The following is a 13,888-nucleotide window of genomic DNA, read 5'->3' as shown; positions in this document are numbered from 1 at the left end:
GCCCCCAGCGACAGCTCTCCAGAGTGGTCCAGCCAGGCCAGACCGCGGCATGACAATGGGCGAGCGTCAATCAGAGGCCGCCGTACACTTCACAGCGAACTTGATTTGAACCGGGACACCTTCACACACGACTTGTGTGGGTTGCATAGCTTGTGTGAATCAGACGACTCTGATTGGCACCGAACTCCATGAAATCCGCTCGCCGAGGTCCTGCAGCGATATTGCTCTTTGCCTTGCGTCTTCCTCTTTCACACAGGGACACCCAGGGAAATGGCTTGACCCACTTGGCTTGGGGTGATATGATCCGACTGCGCCGTGTTTGTCCGAATGAGACGATGTGTCTCATTTTTCCTTCAACACACTGCACACTCGGTCGCGCTATTTTGGACATGGCAGTGATGGATGCATGCATAATCGCAGCCAGAGAAAGCGACCATCTGAGCTCAGGACAGAGTGCCGTGTTTCGGTTTGGTACAATGCACATATACTGTATATATCCATGGCGAGAGCATTGATGACTGGCCATAGTGCGTGTATGCAAAGAGTGGCGGGCACAGAGGGGGAGGGGGGACCACTGCTCTGTTTAGGCTGAGAGTTTGGGGACTTCCCTTTGGAACCCGATTTCATAACAGCAGGCCCAGGTGTCTGACGCGCAAACATGAAATGTCAGTATCCAAATCGACGTCATCTCTGATCAAACCGAATACAGGTGGGATGCTGGTATGCGCGTAATTCGATCCAACATGATGGCAACAGCCCGGGCCCACATTCACACCCGCACCCACAACTTACAGCCGTCCAGCGTATGCTGTGAGCTCTGAGGATTCTTGTGCACAGAGAACTTTTTGAATCCAGCATTTTCGAGACGAGTGAGGGTGTTGATCCAGTACTGGGCAACCTCAGCCTCGGTTGTGAAGGACGGGTTGGAGCGGAAGTGGGTCCACATGTGGATCTCGAGGACGATTTGGTCGATTTTGTGGATGTATTCGCTCTCGAACAGGTTCTGGATCACGTCCCATTCGGCGTACTCGGTGTCGATCTTGAGGACGCTGATGTGGCTGTGGCCGAGCAAATGCATCCAGGTGGGGACGGTCTTGACAGTCCAGCCGTGGGTGTTCTGTCGATTGGCACTAGTCAGCTCGCCGCCGTTCCAGTCGTCACTGTCGACCGGACCAATGCCTCCGTTGTGGAACAAGTGGCGGCTGGAGCGCTGATACGAGTCGACGCCCATCGAGGGATCAAAAGAATGAACCTGTGGAGCGGCGAGGGGGGCATTGGGTATGTGAGTAGCGACCGAGCCCCGTTGCGATGGCAATGGAAATTGTAGCAATGTGATGCGATGCGATGCGATGCGGACGACAAAGGGCAGCCCACCTCACAGCCACCGTCGACTCCACCGGCGCCGATCTGGTCGTCAAAGCTAAAGTCGTTGTTGATGCCAAAGGAGTACACGATGCACTTGGTGCTGGTCTTGGGCAGCAGGTCGCGGCAGATGGTCCACACGCCGTCTCCCTGGCCTCGCGGGGTGCCGCCAAATACATCGGTAGAGGCACAGGCATCTTTGGCGATAGGCTTCTCGATCAGATTGACCAATCTGGAGATATTTGGCAGCACACAGAGAAAGTAATTAGCCGGGCACGGTTCAAAAGGCTGCGGGCATGAACTTGACGCCTGCGCGATATTCATCGATTGCACATGGGCGTATCGGTGCGAGAATACCGAGGACGGATGTGCAGGCAACAAGACCATCGCCTTGAACCACACGACACAGTTCTCGGCCGAGATTGGTGGCGCAACATGTGGAGAAGCGGTGGGCCACGCTCACCTTTGGATCTTCTTGGCAGCAGGCTCGGGGTCGGCAGCCACATGCTCTACGCGGTTGGCAACCTTGAAGCTCGGCAGTTCTGGAAAGGAAAAACACATGACACAAATCAGCGTCGGGGTCGATGACAAAACATGCACGCTGCAAGCACAGGTTGCTGTCGAGCAGTGGAGACCGATCGCGACGGCGTTTGTGGGTCAAACCGAGCTCGTGGGTCAAACCGAGTCCCTATGCGTCTCATCACTTACGTCGAACAAAGCCAAGCTCGTGGCAGCACAGGTACTTTGCTAAAGGTGCAGAGAGGATACAATCGAGTTTAGTGTGGTTTCTCAAAAGATGCGCTTGGCAAGAATGGCTCGTCGAGCACGGCGTTGATACTATGGGCCAATTGCGATGGCCGCCGGTCTCGGGCGCTGTGGCGACGACAGTCGCGAAGGCACCAATTGCACCACTGCCGGGCCAAACTGAGCCGACAGGACATGACGCTGACATACCTCCTTCTGAACCTTCTACGCTACTCAGCGGGTTTTCATGTTTGTAGAAGAGCTTGAACCCGGCCGACTCCAGACGCAGCAGAGTGGTCATCCACCATGCCATCTCCTGAGCATCAGTGCGCTGCTTGTCCTTGCGGCTTGTCCAGAAATGAACCTCAACGACGAGCTGGTCCACCTGGCGGATGTAGCCAGTGTCGAGGAGGTTCTGGAGGGCACCCCATTCGGCGTACTCGGTGTCGATCTTGAGGAGATTGATCTTGTTGTGGCTGAGGGTGTTCATCCAAGAGGGGACGGTCTTGACAACCCACCCCTTGGTATTGTCGTGGTTTGCACTGGTCAGACCGCCGTCCCAGTTGTCGCTATCGACGGCTGAGATGCCTGCATCGTGGAACCAGTGACCGGGCGTGCGCTCATGAGACTGAACGCCCATCGATGGATCGAATGAATGGACCTAGGGTGGAGGATGGATAGACGAGGAATGAGCGAGGCGAAGCAAATGAAGGGGGGGGGAGCAGATACCGGGTGCATCGGCGAGGGCCCCTTACCTCACACCCATGATCGGTGGCCTTGAGATGGATTTGATCGTCAAAGCTAAAGTCGTTGTTGATACCAAAGGAGTAGACCACGCACGGGAACGTGGTCGGCGGCAGGAGGTCCATGCAAATGGTCCAGGACCCCTCGCTCCCGACCACGGACGAGCCGCCAAAGGTCTTGGTGTGGTTGCAGACCCCATGGACGGGCTGGCGAACGTAGTCCAAGAGACTGACCGGCGATGGCGTCGATGTTGGTGGCGGTTGGGAGATGGGGGGGGAGATGCGAGGATCGGGCGGCGGAGGATTGGAGGACGACGCACGCGATTAGACTGGGCGGAAGCAGCCGTCCTCCCCCTTCCCACCAACAGCCCGATGGGTCGATGGGGGGGGAGACGGCAACCCAGGAGAGATCAGTGCTGTCGATAGCGAGATGCCACCACCTACCTCTTGGCGGCGGTGTCGGTGCTTGAAAAGACGACTGGGGGGATGTCATGAGAGATGCCTGCATCTGAAAGAGCGGTGTGGTGAGCGGCTTGGGGGTGAGTGGAGTACGACAGCAGCAAGTCGGTGTGGCGGGCTATCCGGCCACAACGACCAGGTGTATCTGCGTGGAAGAACCAGCCAGGAGAGGCCCTTGGAAGCACGATGGATGCCATCGACAATGACCGGGCTGTGTCGTCGGAGGCAAAGTGCACAGCGCTGGCCAGCAAAGCCCAGCACGAGCAAGCAGGACTTACTGGGTGGGCGGGAAGCGAGGCTGATCAGCTCAAAGTTGAGCAACACAACGACGAGCAATACAACGGCCGCAATAATCAAAGGGGCTGGCCTGGAGAGAATTCTAAGGATCATCCTGGGCGATGGACGAGGGAAGGTGCTGGGAGAAGGCGGAGTGTGCTGGAGGAAGGACCAGAAAATGAATAAAGGGCGAGGAGAAAGGCGCAAGGCACGGTGCGATGGCGGAGAGGGACGATGGATAAGCGGGCGGATGGATGGTTGGATGGTTGACCAGCAAGCCGAAGGGGCGATGGCCAAAGCGACGGCCGGGCCACGGCTGGAACAGCGGACTCAGCCCCTGCCGAGGCCGAAACGGCAAGCAGCACAAACTCGGATTCCAGCGGCAGTGTTATGGCTATTGTTATGGCTATTGTTATGGCTATTGTTATTGCCGGCTGGCTAATGGCATTGGCTTTGTTGTCGGCGTTATTGGTGTCTTTGGGTTTGTTGGTCGTTGGGTTTGTTGGTCGTTGGGTGGTGGATGTGCGCGTGGTGCCACCAACGGCCTCCACAGCAGGCCTTTGCCCGGGAGGGTCAGCTGTGCAGATGTCGCAGCCAAGAGGTGGAATGGTTGGGCGGGTGGTCATGGTGTTGGCCATGGGGCCTCACGGACATGGACAAGCAAGGGCCGGCAAGGGCGAGCAAGGACAGGCTGAGCAGCGCGGTGACATGCAGCACTGAGCCGCACTTGGGCACATGGTGATGCTCTGGATCTGCACCGACCGCACCATTATGGTGCGAATGCTCATTGGATCTGCGGTGTTGTGTCGATCGGGACCCTCGGGGGATAGGCCGAATTGCGTTCGCCGATGGCTGTGTGGAGGAACATTTGGCCATTGGTCACTGGCAATTGAACATTTGCACATTCATCCATCGCATTTGCACATTCATCCATCGCATCTGCTCATTCATCCATCGCATCTGCACATTTGCTCATTCATTCATCCATCCCGTCTTCCCGTCTTCATCGCCAGCGTAGGGCTCGACAGAGTGCACAGCCAACAGCACAGCCGCGAACGACGAGCATAGCATCTGCTGGCTGCGTCCTCGACCATATCCGCTGCGTCGCCATGACACATCCGCGCGCTTGCCCGCCCTCTTAATCCACTTTCTCCCTCAGACCGACGATCTGCTCCTATGTCTCGTGCTCCTGGGCGATCAACATCACCCTTTGTCCAACTGCCGATCCGTCGTGACTTTGCTGCAAACACATACGCCTCCATCCCGAATCCCAGACACATCCAAACCCCGGACACACCCAAGCACCGACTCGCCTGCGCCTCAGCCCGTGTCTGAACCGCTTGTACGCTGCACATACTTCCAAAAGCGTCAGTTTCCCTTCTCAACATGGACTCGCTCATACACGATGTTGATGACCTTGCAAATCTCCTCGCGGCCGGCCCCGAGCCTGGACCATCCACCAAGGTGTTGATCACGCCCAGCTGTCACAATCGCTGTTGTGGGTGCGGAGCAGGCCGCATGCATCCTCTGCTTGCGCGATTCGCACCCCTCCCTGGCTCCTCATCGCGATGGGCCTGCACCCGCATGGACCGCTCGTGTGAATCCATCTGCCGCTGAGCCATCTGCCGTTGAGCCATCTGCCGCTGGGCTTGATCCCACGCCGCTCCATTCTCACCGTCACCACTATATACCCCAGGCACAGACCCATGCCGGAGGCGTTCCCGTCAACCCCGGCATGATCGGGGCGGCCCACCCCAGGCCCAAGAAAAAGTACAACCTGTATGATTTTGATCGAAAGCCTGTCCTCGAAAAGGACATCTGGACCGACGACGATGTCGAGGATATTTGCTACGACGACGCCGCTGATCCGAGGCAGTGCCCCGAGTAAGTCGCCGCTGCCTTCCCTCGCCGCTCACGACCCGGCAGAGGCTCACTGTCAGGATCTCGATCGGTGTCCGCTCTCTCTGGTCGGCATAGCAAGCCGCCACAGCCCCAGCCCCAGCCTTTGAAGCCTCACTCTTCTCTCCTTTCCGTGCTCGCACTGCCGCCCGTCCAGATACACGATCACGTATCGTCAGCGGGTGTGTAGCGAGGACATCTTCCTGGGCATGATGGGCAAGCAAAACTCCATCGAGGACTGCAACGAAATGGTGATGCACGTCGAGATGCCTCTGGCCGTTGCGCTGAGCGACATCCAAGTCGACATCAAAGATAACTGCGTTTGGGTCCAGTGTCCGCAGTAGTAAGTTCTGCGCCTTGCCTTGATGTCGACCGCTGTTGCCTTTTGCATTCGCCACTTCATGAACGGCAGTCGGGGAAGCACATGAGCCCGAGGGTGTCATTGTGCCTTGCATGGCCAACCGTTTTCCAGGCGGCTGCTTCTGCGACTCGTATGCTGGTCCTGGTTGGCCGCACACTGACCGGCTGTCTATCCGGATGTTGACCGACGCCGCCCCGTGCTCTCGTTACCACCATGGCATTTTCGCCCGAATCCCTGCCCATTCCCCTGCCGTGGACTATACTTCAGCAAACTGCGGGCCGATCTTCCCGTCAAAGTCGACGAGGCCGACTCCACGGCGCGGTGGGATGCCGTCGACAAGCGACTGATCCTCACCATGCCCATCGTCCGCGAGTTCAAGATCTAGCATCGGTGTGATCGAGACCGAAGCAAATAGATTCGTCGCTGTCTTTCATCACCATCCGAATGAATGTCCATCGTAGTTGCCTCGTTGCCGTTATCGAGGGTGAATGCCGACGACTGCTATTGTGGCGGATGAACACGGAATTTTGACCTTGCTCGCTGGCGATGCCTAAGCAGAATATGAGCTGGTGCAGTTGTGCAGTATTTGCGCGCCCATTCCAGACTGCCCGGCTGCTGATCGCTGCTGATCGCTGCTGGGCGAGCGCGGGAACAGAGCGGCGGCCCAATAGCCAGCGATAGATTGCACTGACGTGCTGTAGCGACCATTGTGCTCATCATCTTGATATTCGAAATGGCACGCAAGTTTCTGGTGAGTGAGTGAGTGAGTGAGTGAGTGAGTGAGTGAGTGGGTGAGTGAGCGGGTGAGTAGGCGAATAGGAGCCAGAAACACAATCGAAGCCATCGCAAGGGAGCATTCGGACAGGAAATGGAGGAGCTCCAGATCCTGCTGGCACCGAGTCGCTGAGGCCCAGATACTTGCGTCGCATGCTCAAGATCGGGGGCAACTGGAAGATGAATGGCTCGGTCGAGCAATGCATGGCCCTCGCCGCCGAGCTCAACAGCAACGAGTGGAATGCAGATCGACTAGGTAAGTACCGGCGAGTCGTGGGTTGCGAGCTGCTTCCTTTGGGTCATGGCCCGAGCGTCGCTGATTGTCTGTTACGCCTTCTTCGTCAGAGATTGTGGTGGCGCCGCCTTCGATCTATTTTCGCACAATGCGACAGGCCCTCAAGAAGGACGCGGCCCTCATGGCCCAAAACGTACATTTTGAAAAGTCCGGAGCCTTCACAGGCGAGGTCAGGTACTGGGGAGCAATGGTGCGGCCGGACACGAGGGGTCTGGTGTTGTCGAGGTGTCTGGCCAGGGATTGAGGAAATGGGAGAGGACGATAGTTGCGCTGCCAGGTTCAGGGTTCCTCAGAAGCCACAGAGCCACACTCCTCACCAACAATGCTACCAGCACGGAATTCTTGAAGGATCTTGGGGTGGCCTGGGCCATGACAGGCCATTCGGAGCGCCGCGAGATATTCCAGGACTCGAACGAGGTGGGCAAGCGGGTGGAAATCGGAAGGCTGCTGGCTTTGATCGCCGATGTGCCGGTTCTGCAATCGTCCGACAAGATCGAGAGGGGCTTTGCTTTTTGGCTCCGACTGACTCGCGCTGTGTTTGCCACATTTCGCCGATGCCATCAACCTCTGCGGCGATGGCGATGGTGATGGTGATTGTGATGGTGATGGCGCATTCAGATTGTTGGCAGAAAGACCGCCCGTGCCCTCGCCAATGGCGTCAATGTCATTGTGTGCTGCGGTGAGAAACTCGAGCACCGCGAAAGCAACCGCACGAACGAAGCCATATTTGGCCAGCTGCAGGCCGTGGCAGATCAAATCGAGGATCCCAAGGACTGGGCCAACCTGGTGATTGCCTACGAGCCGGTGTGGGCAATCGGCACCGGCAAGGTTGCCACGCCAGAGCAGGTGCGCTGTCGGTACGATGGCATCGCGAGAGTAATGGCCGAGCGAGCTATAGACCACGCAAATGCACGAGGCTTCGACCCACTGGTTGGCATCAGAGTGACGATCACATCTCCCGCTGCTGATTGCGCTTTGTCGTGGAACTAACCAACCAACCAACCAACTCTCCCCATACCCAGGCACAAGCAACGCACGTCGACATCCGAAACTGGATCCGCAAGCGGGTCTCGGATGCCGCTGGAGATGCCATCCGAATCCTGTACACGGGGTCGGTCAACGCCAGCAACTGCGCGGCATTTGTGGACATGCCCGACATTGACGGGTTTGTTCTGGGCCGGGCATCACTGGATCCGAAGGAGTTTGCCAAAGTCATTGCGCTGTCTGCGAGCTGCGCAAAGTGACGAGCAACGGGCCATCATCGGGGCAAGCGTGTGCTGTCCGGGCGCCCAAACCAACAGACTCGGACATGCACACGGGCCAGGTTTGGAGTGCAGGTGCCGCCGACGAAAGGGTAGAGCAACCAAGGTCGGGGTTTTCCCACGCGCAGGCCAGGGTCGATTTGCGGTGGCGGCACGGGGCTGAACAGAGCACGTTTTTGCGAGAGGCGCGCCGGATGCCAAATATAGCGCGCACATGTCAGTGGCGCGACAGTGGATACAGTGGGTGGACCGAGTGCAGCGGGTGGTACACAGTTGCACAGAGTGTCACAGAGCGGCGGATACACAACACAGCGCGGTACAACACAAATAACACCGGCAGCACAACGCAGCACAGACACAGTGCCACACACGCTGCAGCACACTGCGCGCCACAGACACAACGGCGCCGTTGCCCCTGTCCTTTTGCCTGATCCTTCGCCCTCTTCTCCCGCCATCGTCTTCCTCTTCTCTCACCATCGCCCATCGCCCATCGCCAAGGCTTCTGCTGCTCGCCCCGGGTCTCGGCAAGTCCTGTCCTGTGCGTATTGCCCTTGGCCATCTGTCGGCAACAATTCCTCTGGCTATCCGTCCCAGTCTCGAACCATGCAGCCCCCGGCTCTGTTGCCGTTGGCTCCAGCTCGCAGCCGCTTCGCTTTAAGAGTGCCGTCCTTGGTCCAGACAGCAACCCGGCTCATCGACCCAGGATCGCTAATCTCTTTGTACATGGCTTTTGGTCTCTCCCGGTTTTGCTCAGCCACCTCAACGACATGCCTCCCCAGATGAAGCGCCCATCGCCTCTTTCGATCGAAGTCCCCAGCTCCTCCAGCTCGCCCTCGCTCTCGCCCGCCACCCCATCTCTGAAACCTCCCAAGAGCGTCTCGTCCATGGCCCTGAACCTGCACACCGCCGATGCTTCCGCCACCCCGCTCTCGGCCCCGGCCACGGCCTGGCGGACCTTTTTCGAGGATACTGAGGCAGTCGACCGGATGCCCATCGACGAGCTCCGGACCAAGATGAAGCAGCTCCTGTCCGAGCAGCGCGAGAAGGACAGAGGCAAGTGCCAATCTTTTCATGCCTTTCTCTCCTGCGATCGCACAGTCTTTGCCCCTTGTTCTATGTTTGGTCTGGTCTATGGAGCCAGCAATCACCAACCAGCCATTGCTGTCGGATTTATGCATCAGCTGCATCAGCTGCATCGACATCAACGCCGACAGCATCTCAATCTGTGTTTGGTGCTCCTGCAGCAGCCGTCTCGCTAATCCCCACATTCCGACCCCTTCTCGCTTGCCATCTCTGCCCTCCCACCACCCCTGTCCACAACCACACCTCGACTGGTAGATCTCTCGATCGCCGGCGAGCTGGGTCAGCAGCTTGTCGAAGCCAACAACACCCTCGCCATCCAGTACGAGGACCTCCTGCAAAAATACGAGTTCGTGCTGCGGGAGACCCAGAACGCCAAGGAGGACGCCGAGATTGTCCAAAAGTCGTTCGCCAACGCCGAGCTCAAGGCCCTCGAGGACGCTGACACCCAGGAAAAGCTCAGTGCGCTCGATGCCCAGGTCACGGCGCTCACGCAGTCGCTCGAGATTGCCTACCAGAACAACCGCAAGATCGAGCAGGTGCACAACCGAAGCATCTCCTCCCTCCAAAAGACCAACTCGGAGCTTCAGGACCAGCTCAAGAGCGCCCTTCGTGACCTGCGCGAGGCCGAGCACACTCACACCAAGGCCGTTGCCGGCCTGGAGCGCGATCTGGACCAGCTGCGGACCGAGCTGCATGCCACCGCCGAAACCGCCCAGCAGCTTGAGGCTGAGCGCAAGCGTCTGCTCAATTTGATGAACAGCTCCATAAAGGAAAAGAGCAACTCGGACAAGTCCGATGCCGAGCAGATCAAGCAGCTTTCCAGCGTCATTGTCAACCTCGAGAGCGAGAATGCCCAGCTGACCCGCACCAAGGCCGACGCCACCAACAAACTCAATGTCCTCAGGGAGGAGCTGAACAGCGTGCAGGTCAAGTACGACGAGGCCGAGGAGATTGTCTCGCAGTACAAGTACCTGAAGGACGAATACGATCAGCAAAAGGTCCTCATCGAGGAGCTCAAGGCCAGCGTCGAGGAGCAGCGGCAGTCTTACCAGGGCATGATCGACGACCTGGCCCTTGTCGGCCAGCTCCCCAACAGCGCGATCGCCCTCCGCGGCGGCATCGACCACAACGCCCTCGTTCTCACCGACGACTTTAACGGCGACTGGCAGTGGGTCAAGTGGATCGAGCGAACCCGAGTCAAGGCCTGGGAGCGTGACATTCGTGGACTGAGAGAAGAGGTGAGTGCAGGTGACTTGGCTTGCCGAGCGGTCGAGTGCCGCGAATAGGCACACACTCTCCTGCCGATACGTGCGGATGGCGCATGTCACCCATAAGCCTGTGCCGCATATCGTCCGGCACGAGTATGTGTCGTGTGGGACTTGCTGTTGCCGCAGCACCATCTGTACTCACATCCATCTATACTCACATCCATCTGTACTCACCCATCCACCTCCCTCCACCCCCGAACAGATCGACAATCTGCGCGAGAACCGCCAGCATGCCGTGCTCCGGTTGCGCCAGCAGGTCGAGAACCTTGTCGTCACCGTGGCAGCACAGCTCCCCGCTCCCGTGCAGGCCCTGACAAAGACGGTATTGGGGGTGAGTGGCGTTGCCGGCGAAAACTCGGGATTGGCTCTTCCTTCTCCCGGACTGATGCCCTCATACTCGCCCTTGTGGAGCGGCAGCCCCACAAAACTCACTCCCCGATAAGCCCAAAGATGCCCATCCCCGAGTCTCCAAGCGCGTCTGTCTCCCCACCTCTCTCCGTGGTGTCTGGTCGGCACTTGCGGTGCCGGCTCCGTGATTCCTGGTCTGCCAGCCTTCCCACTTCTGGCTGTCCATTCCCCTTCCCCCTCCCATTTCGCTTCTTGTTCACCACCCTCCTTTCTGATGTCCTTTCCGCCTTGGTGTCTGCTCGTAAACGGTCGTCGGTGTCGTATCGTTATTATTCCTATCGCCGCCATTGCCATCGCTGCCGTCGCGGCTGTCGTTGCAATCGCAGCTGTTGTTGTTGCTGTCGTTATTATGGCTGTTCGGCGTCGGCCTCATGTGTGTACGGACCTTGTATTATCTCGTCTGCGCCCCGATGCCGACCTCAGTCTCCAATGTGGAATCTCGTTGCTGGACCCATATGCATTCAACAGACCCATCCCACACCGCCCCACTCACACCGGCTCTCCCCTTGCGCTCCATTGCATCGTCCCCGGTAGCTGCACGAAGGAGGAGGGGAGGCCGTGGACTGTCGTATGGACTTTCCTTGCCCGTATCTCCCTAACCGTCCAATCAACTCCTCATAACCGCCCGCTCCAAAGTTGGTGAAAGGATAGTTGGCTCCCACCGTCCACTCGGCCGCTGGGAGTGAAGGAGAAGGCGGACGTCGGGCCGTTCCAGACCTGCTCTCCTTGAGCGACTCGACCTTTCTGAGCCTGATTGCTGAAAGTTTGCGTGAGCCAGAGAACGCAAGCTCCTCAAGCCAGGAACAGCCGCATATCATGGACCGTCCGCCACTCCCACGGCCTGCCATCCCAGAGGAGCCGTCGATCCGTTTGCTGCACCTCGAGACACCAACCTCCGAGAAGCCCTCCCTCCTCAATTGCAAGTCTGGGCGGCGTCTTCGCTGAAACGTCGACGGGGACAGATTTGGCGCCTGTGAATTGTCTTGAGACAACCAGTTGCTGATGACTGTCTTTGATTGAGGGTGGGTATTCCACACCCTCCCCCCAAAAGAAATAGCCCATTCAGACAAGGCGAAGCCATTTTTGTTCGAGCATGTGGGTGGTCATGATCGGGGGGGGGGAGTCATGCCAGTAGACCAAGGTCCAATCCGCTGCATCTGCGGAATGGATCGGTGAAGCTGCGGACTGCCCCCCCCCATTTCCCAGAGTCTCTCTGGCTGCATTCTTGGCCGCGCCGATCGTACAGCTCCTGCCAGGCCGACTCGAAGTTGTCGCTGTTTGTCTGGCACTCAGATTCCCTTACTCAGGTCTCACACCCTTCACTCACATCCCCTCGCTGCCGTTATCAGCAGCGCCCGCCTCGCCTGCTGGTTCGCCCCTCAGCGTCTCCCTGCCGTGCGGGAGGCGGCAGCCAAAGGCGGGAGGTCAAAAGCATGAGAGTGCTCTGCCTCCCGCCAATCTACCGACTGAATCAAATTGCGGCATATGCAGCGCCTTCCCCTCCCTCAGCCGGCTGGCTCGGTGTGGGCCAGCTGGAAAGTGTCCGCTCGGTCAACACCAACATGTTTGGCTGATACACTCGACTTTGTGCCCGGCCTGGGATCGGCCCCGCTGTCCGCAACCGACATGCCAGGCCCGCCGCCATCCACAGCCCATTACAACACTGGATTCCCCGAGCACCTGCCACTATATGATCCGCCCCCAGGCCGCCCCTCAGCGCGGCGACATTTCTCTCGTCTCCATCGCAACTCGCATCCACTTTCCCGCTCCCGTCTGTCAAGCGCGCCGTCCGTTCTGCTTCTCGCGACTTTCACAAACTCCATTCACATCCACCACCACCACCGACAACAACCACCGCCGAAATGAGCGTCGTTCCGGAAGGATCCATCAACCCCATGGAGACCCAAGGTACGTGCCTCTGCTTCTGTCTCGTTGTTCGCCGTGGTGATCGTTGGAGACGCGTTTCCCACGCTGAGATGGCGCTGGCTCGGTTCCGGATGGGCATGCGGACAGTCCCAGCGCTTCATCTGCCTCCGATGGGCGCTGTGGAATCGTTCGCGCTGACGGCCTTGCATTCGCGACGGGTCATCGATTGATCTCTGTTCCTTACTGATCCTTTCGCTCGCTCGCGCGCTCGTTTGCTCATTGGCTCGCTTCCATGCTTGCTCATGGCTGCCAGGCTATTCGGCTGGGATCTTTGAGTGCTTCAAGGATATCCCCACTTGCCTCTGCGTCTGCTGCTTGAGCCCCAGCCTTGTGATCGGTCTGACCCAGGGCGCCATCAAGGGCAACGGCTTTGACTTTCTGAGTTGCTGCTGTGGAGGCATTGCTGCCTACCGTCTGCGTCGCTATGTCCAGAACAAGTTTGGCATCCAAGAGTCGGAAGACGCCTCCATGATCGCCATCGGCTGCTGCGGCTCCTGCGCCGTCTGCCAGGATGTCTCGGAGTTGTCAAAGCGCGGCGAACTGTCACTAGGCGGCCAGCCCAAGGGTCGGGAGCCCATGACGGTCAAGTCTTAGACTCCTCCCTCGTCGCGCATGAAGCCGCCGGTCGAGCGTGCCGAGCGACCTTGCTTTGTCTGGGGGCCTCTGGCATGGAAGCAATCGTTGCGATGTTCTCAGCGAAATAGATCCTCTCCTCTCACTTTTTTGCTGGCCTAACTCGTCCCTCGCGATTACTCACTTTATCTGTGATTACTTCTTCCTTTCGCCTGCTCTCTCCTCCCATCCTGCTTGTCTTTCTTTGACCTTTGTTTCAACGTTCATTCTGCCACAAGCTGTTGTTGGTGTTATTGTGGTTGGGCAGCACGGGTGCGACTGGACGCAGGATAAGAACGACACATCTGCATCCTCTCTCATCCGTCACGGTGTACCTCCGCTCAACGACAAATACACACAATTTATAAAAAATGGAGTGCGCGCGAGGCTATCCTGCCAAACGATGGCAGCCGTTC

General features: G+C 58.3%; 4 protein-coding genes across 4 annotated transcripts; 3 read left to right on the top strand and 1 right to left on the bottom strand.

Moving 5' to 3' along the window:
• Positions 1-766: 766 nt before the first annotated feature.
• BJ171DRAFT_190785 (methyltransferase domain-containing protein) lies at positions 767-3,948 on the bottom strand. The gene is made up of 7 exons (XM_053106167.1): positions 3,587-3,948; positions 3,294-3,357; positions 2,862-3,078; positions 2,317-2,767; positions 2,071-2,109; positions 1,826-1,904; positions 767-1,594 (listed from the first exon to the last, which is right to left on the bottom strand). Exons 1-7 carry the CDS (start codon positions 3,696-3,698, stop codon positions 1,135-1,137), a joined length of 1,422 nt encoding a protein of 473 aa, XP_052964157.1. The 5' UTR covers positions 3,699-3,948; the 3' UTR covers positions 767-1,134.
• Positions 3,949-5,191: 1,243 nt separating this feature from the next.
• Positions 5,192-6,502, top strand: BJ171DRAFT_515625 (uncharacterized protein). The gene is made up of 3 exons (XM_053111959.1): positions 5,192-5,468; positions 5,641-5,826; positions 6,112-6,502. Exons 1-3 carry the CDS (start codon positions 5,320-5,322, stop codon positions 6,227-6,229), a joined length of 453 nt encoding a protein of 150 aa, XP_052964156.1. The 5' UTR covers positions 5,192-5,319; the 3' UTR covers positions 6,230-6,502.
• A 75-nt stretch (positions 6,503-6,577) lies between these two features.
• BJ171DRAFT_601221 (Triosephosphate isomerase-domain-containing protein) lies at positions 6,578-11,423 on the top strand (the record flags this gene model as incomplete). The annotated part of the gene is made up of 9 exons (XM_053115074.1): positions 6,578-6,595; positions 6,781-6,874; positions 6,964-7,087; positions 7,246-7,330; positions 7,532-7,759; positions 7,936-8,153; positions 8,930-9,297; positions 9,514-10,496; positions 10,729-11,423. 9 exons carry the CDS (start codon positions 6,578-6,580, stop codon positions 10,966-10,968), a joined length of 2,358 nt encoding a protein of 785 aa, XP_052964155.1. The 3' UTR covers positions 10,969-11,423.
• A 1,089-nt stretch (positions 11,424-12,512) lies between these two features.
• Positions 12,513-13,668, top strand: BJ171DRAFT_628961 (uncharacterized protein). The gene is made up of 2 exons (XM_053115582.1): positions 12,513-12,842; positions 13,114-13,668. Exons 1-2 carry the CDS (start codon positions 12,797-12,799, stop codon positions 13,452-13,454), a joined length of 387 nt encoding a protein of 128 aa, XP_052964154.1. The 5' UTR covers positions 12,513-12,796; the 3' UTR covers positions 13,455-13,668.
• Positions 13,669-13,888: the final 220 nt, after the last annotated feature.

Source organism: Polychytrium aggregatum, assembly GCF_025602895.1.
Source record: "Polychytrium aggregatum strain JEL109 chromosome Unknown BJ171scaffold_34, whole genome shotgun sequence".
Lineage (NCBI taxonomy): Eukaryota > Fungi > Chytridiomycota > Chytridiomycetes > Polychytriales > Polychytrium > Polychytrium aggregatum.
Note: the sequence above shows the minus strand (reverse complement) of the source record. Positions and strands in the feature narration are given on the sequence as shown.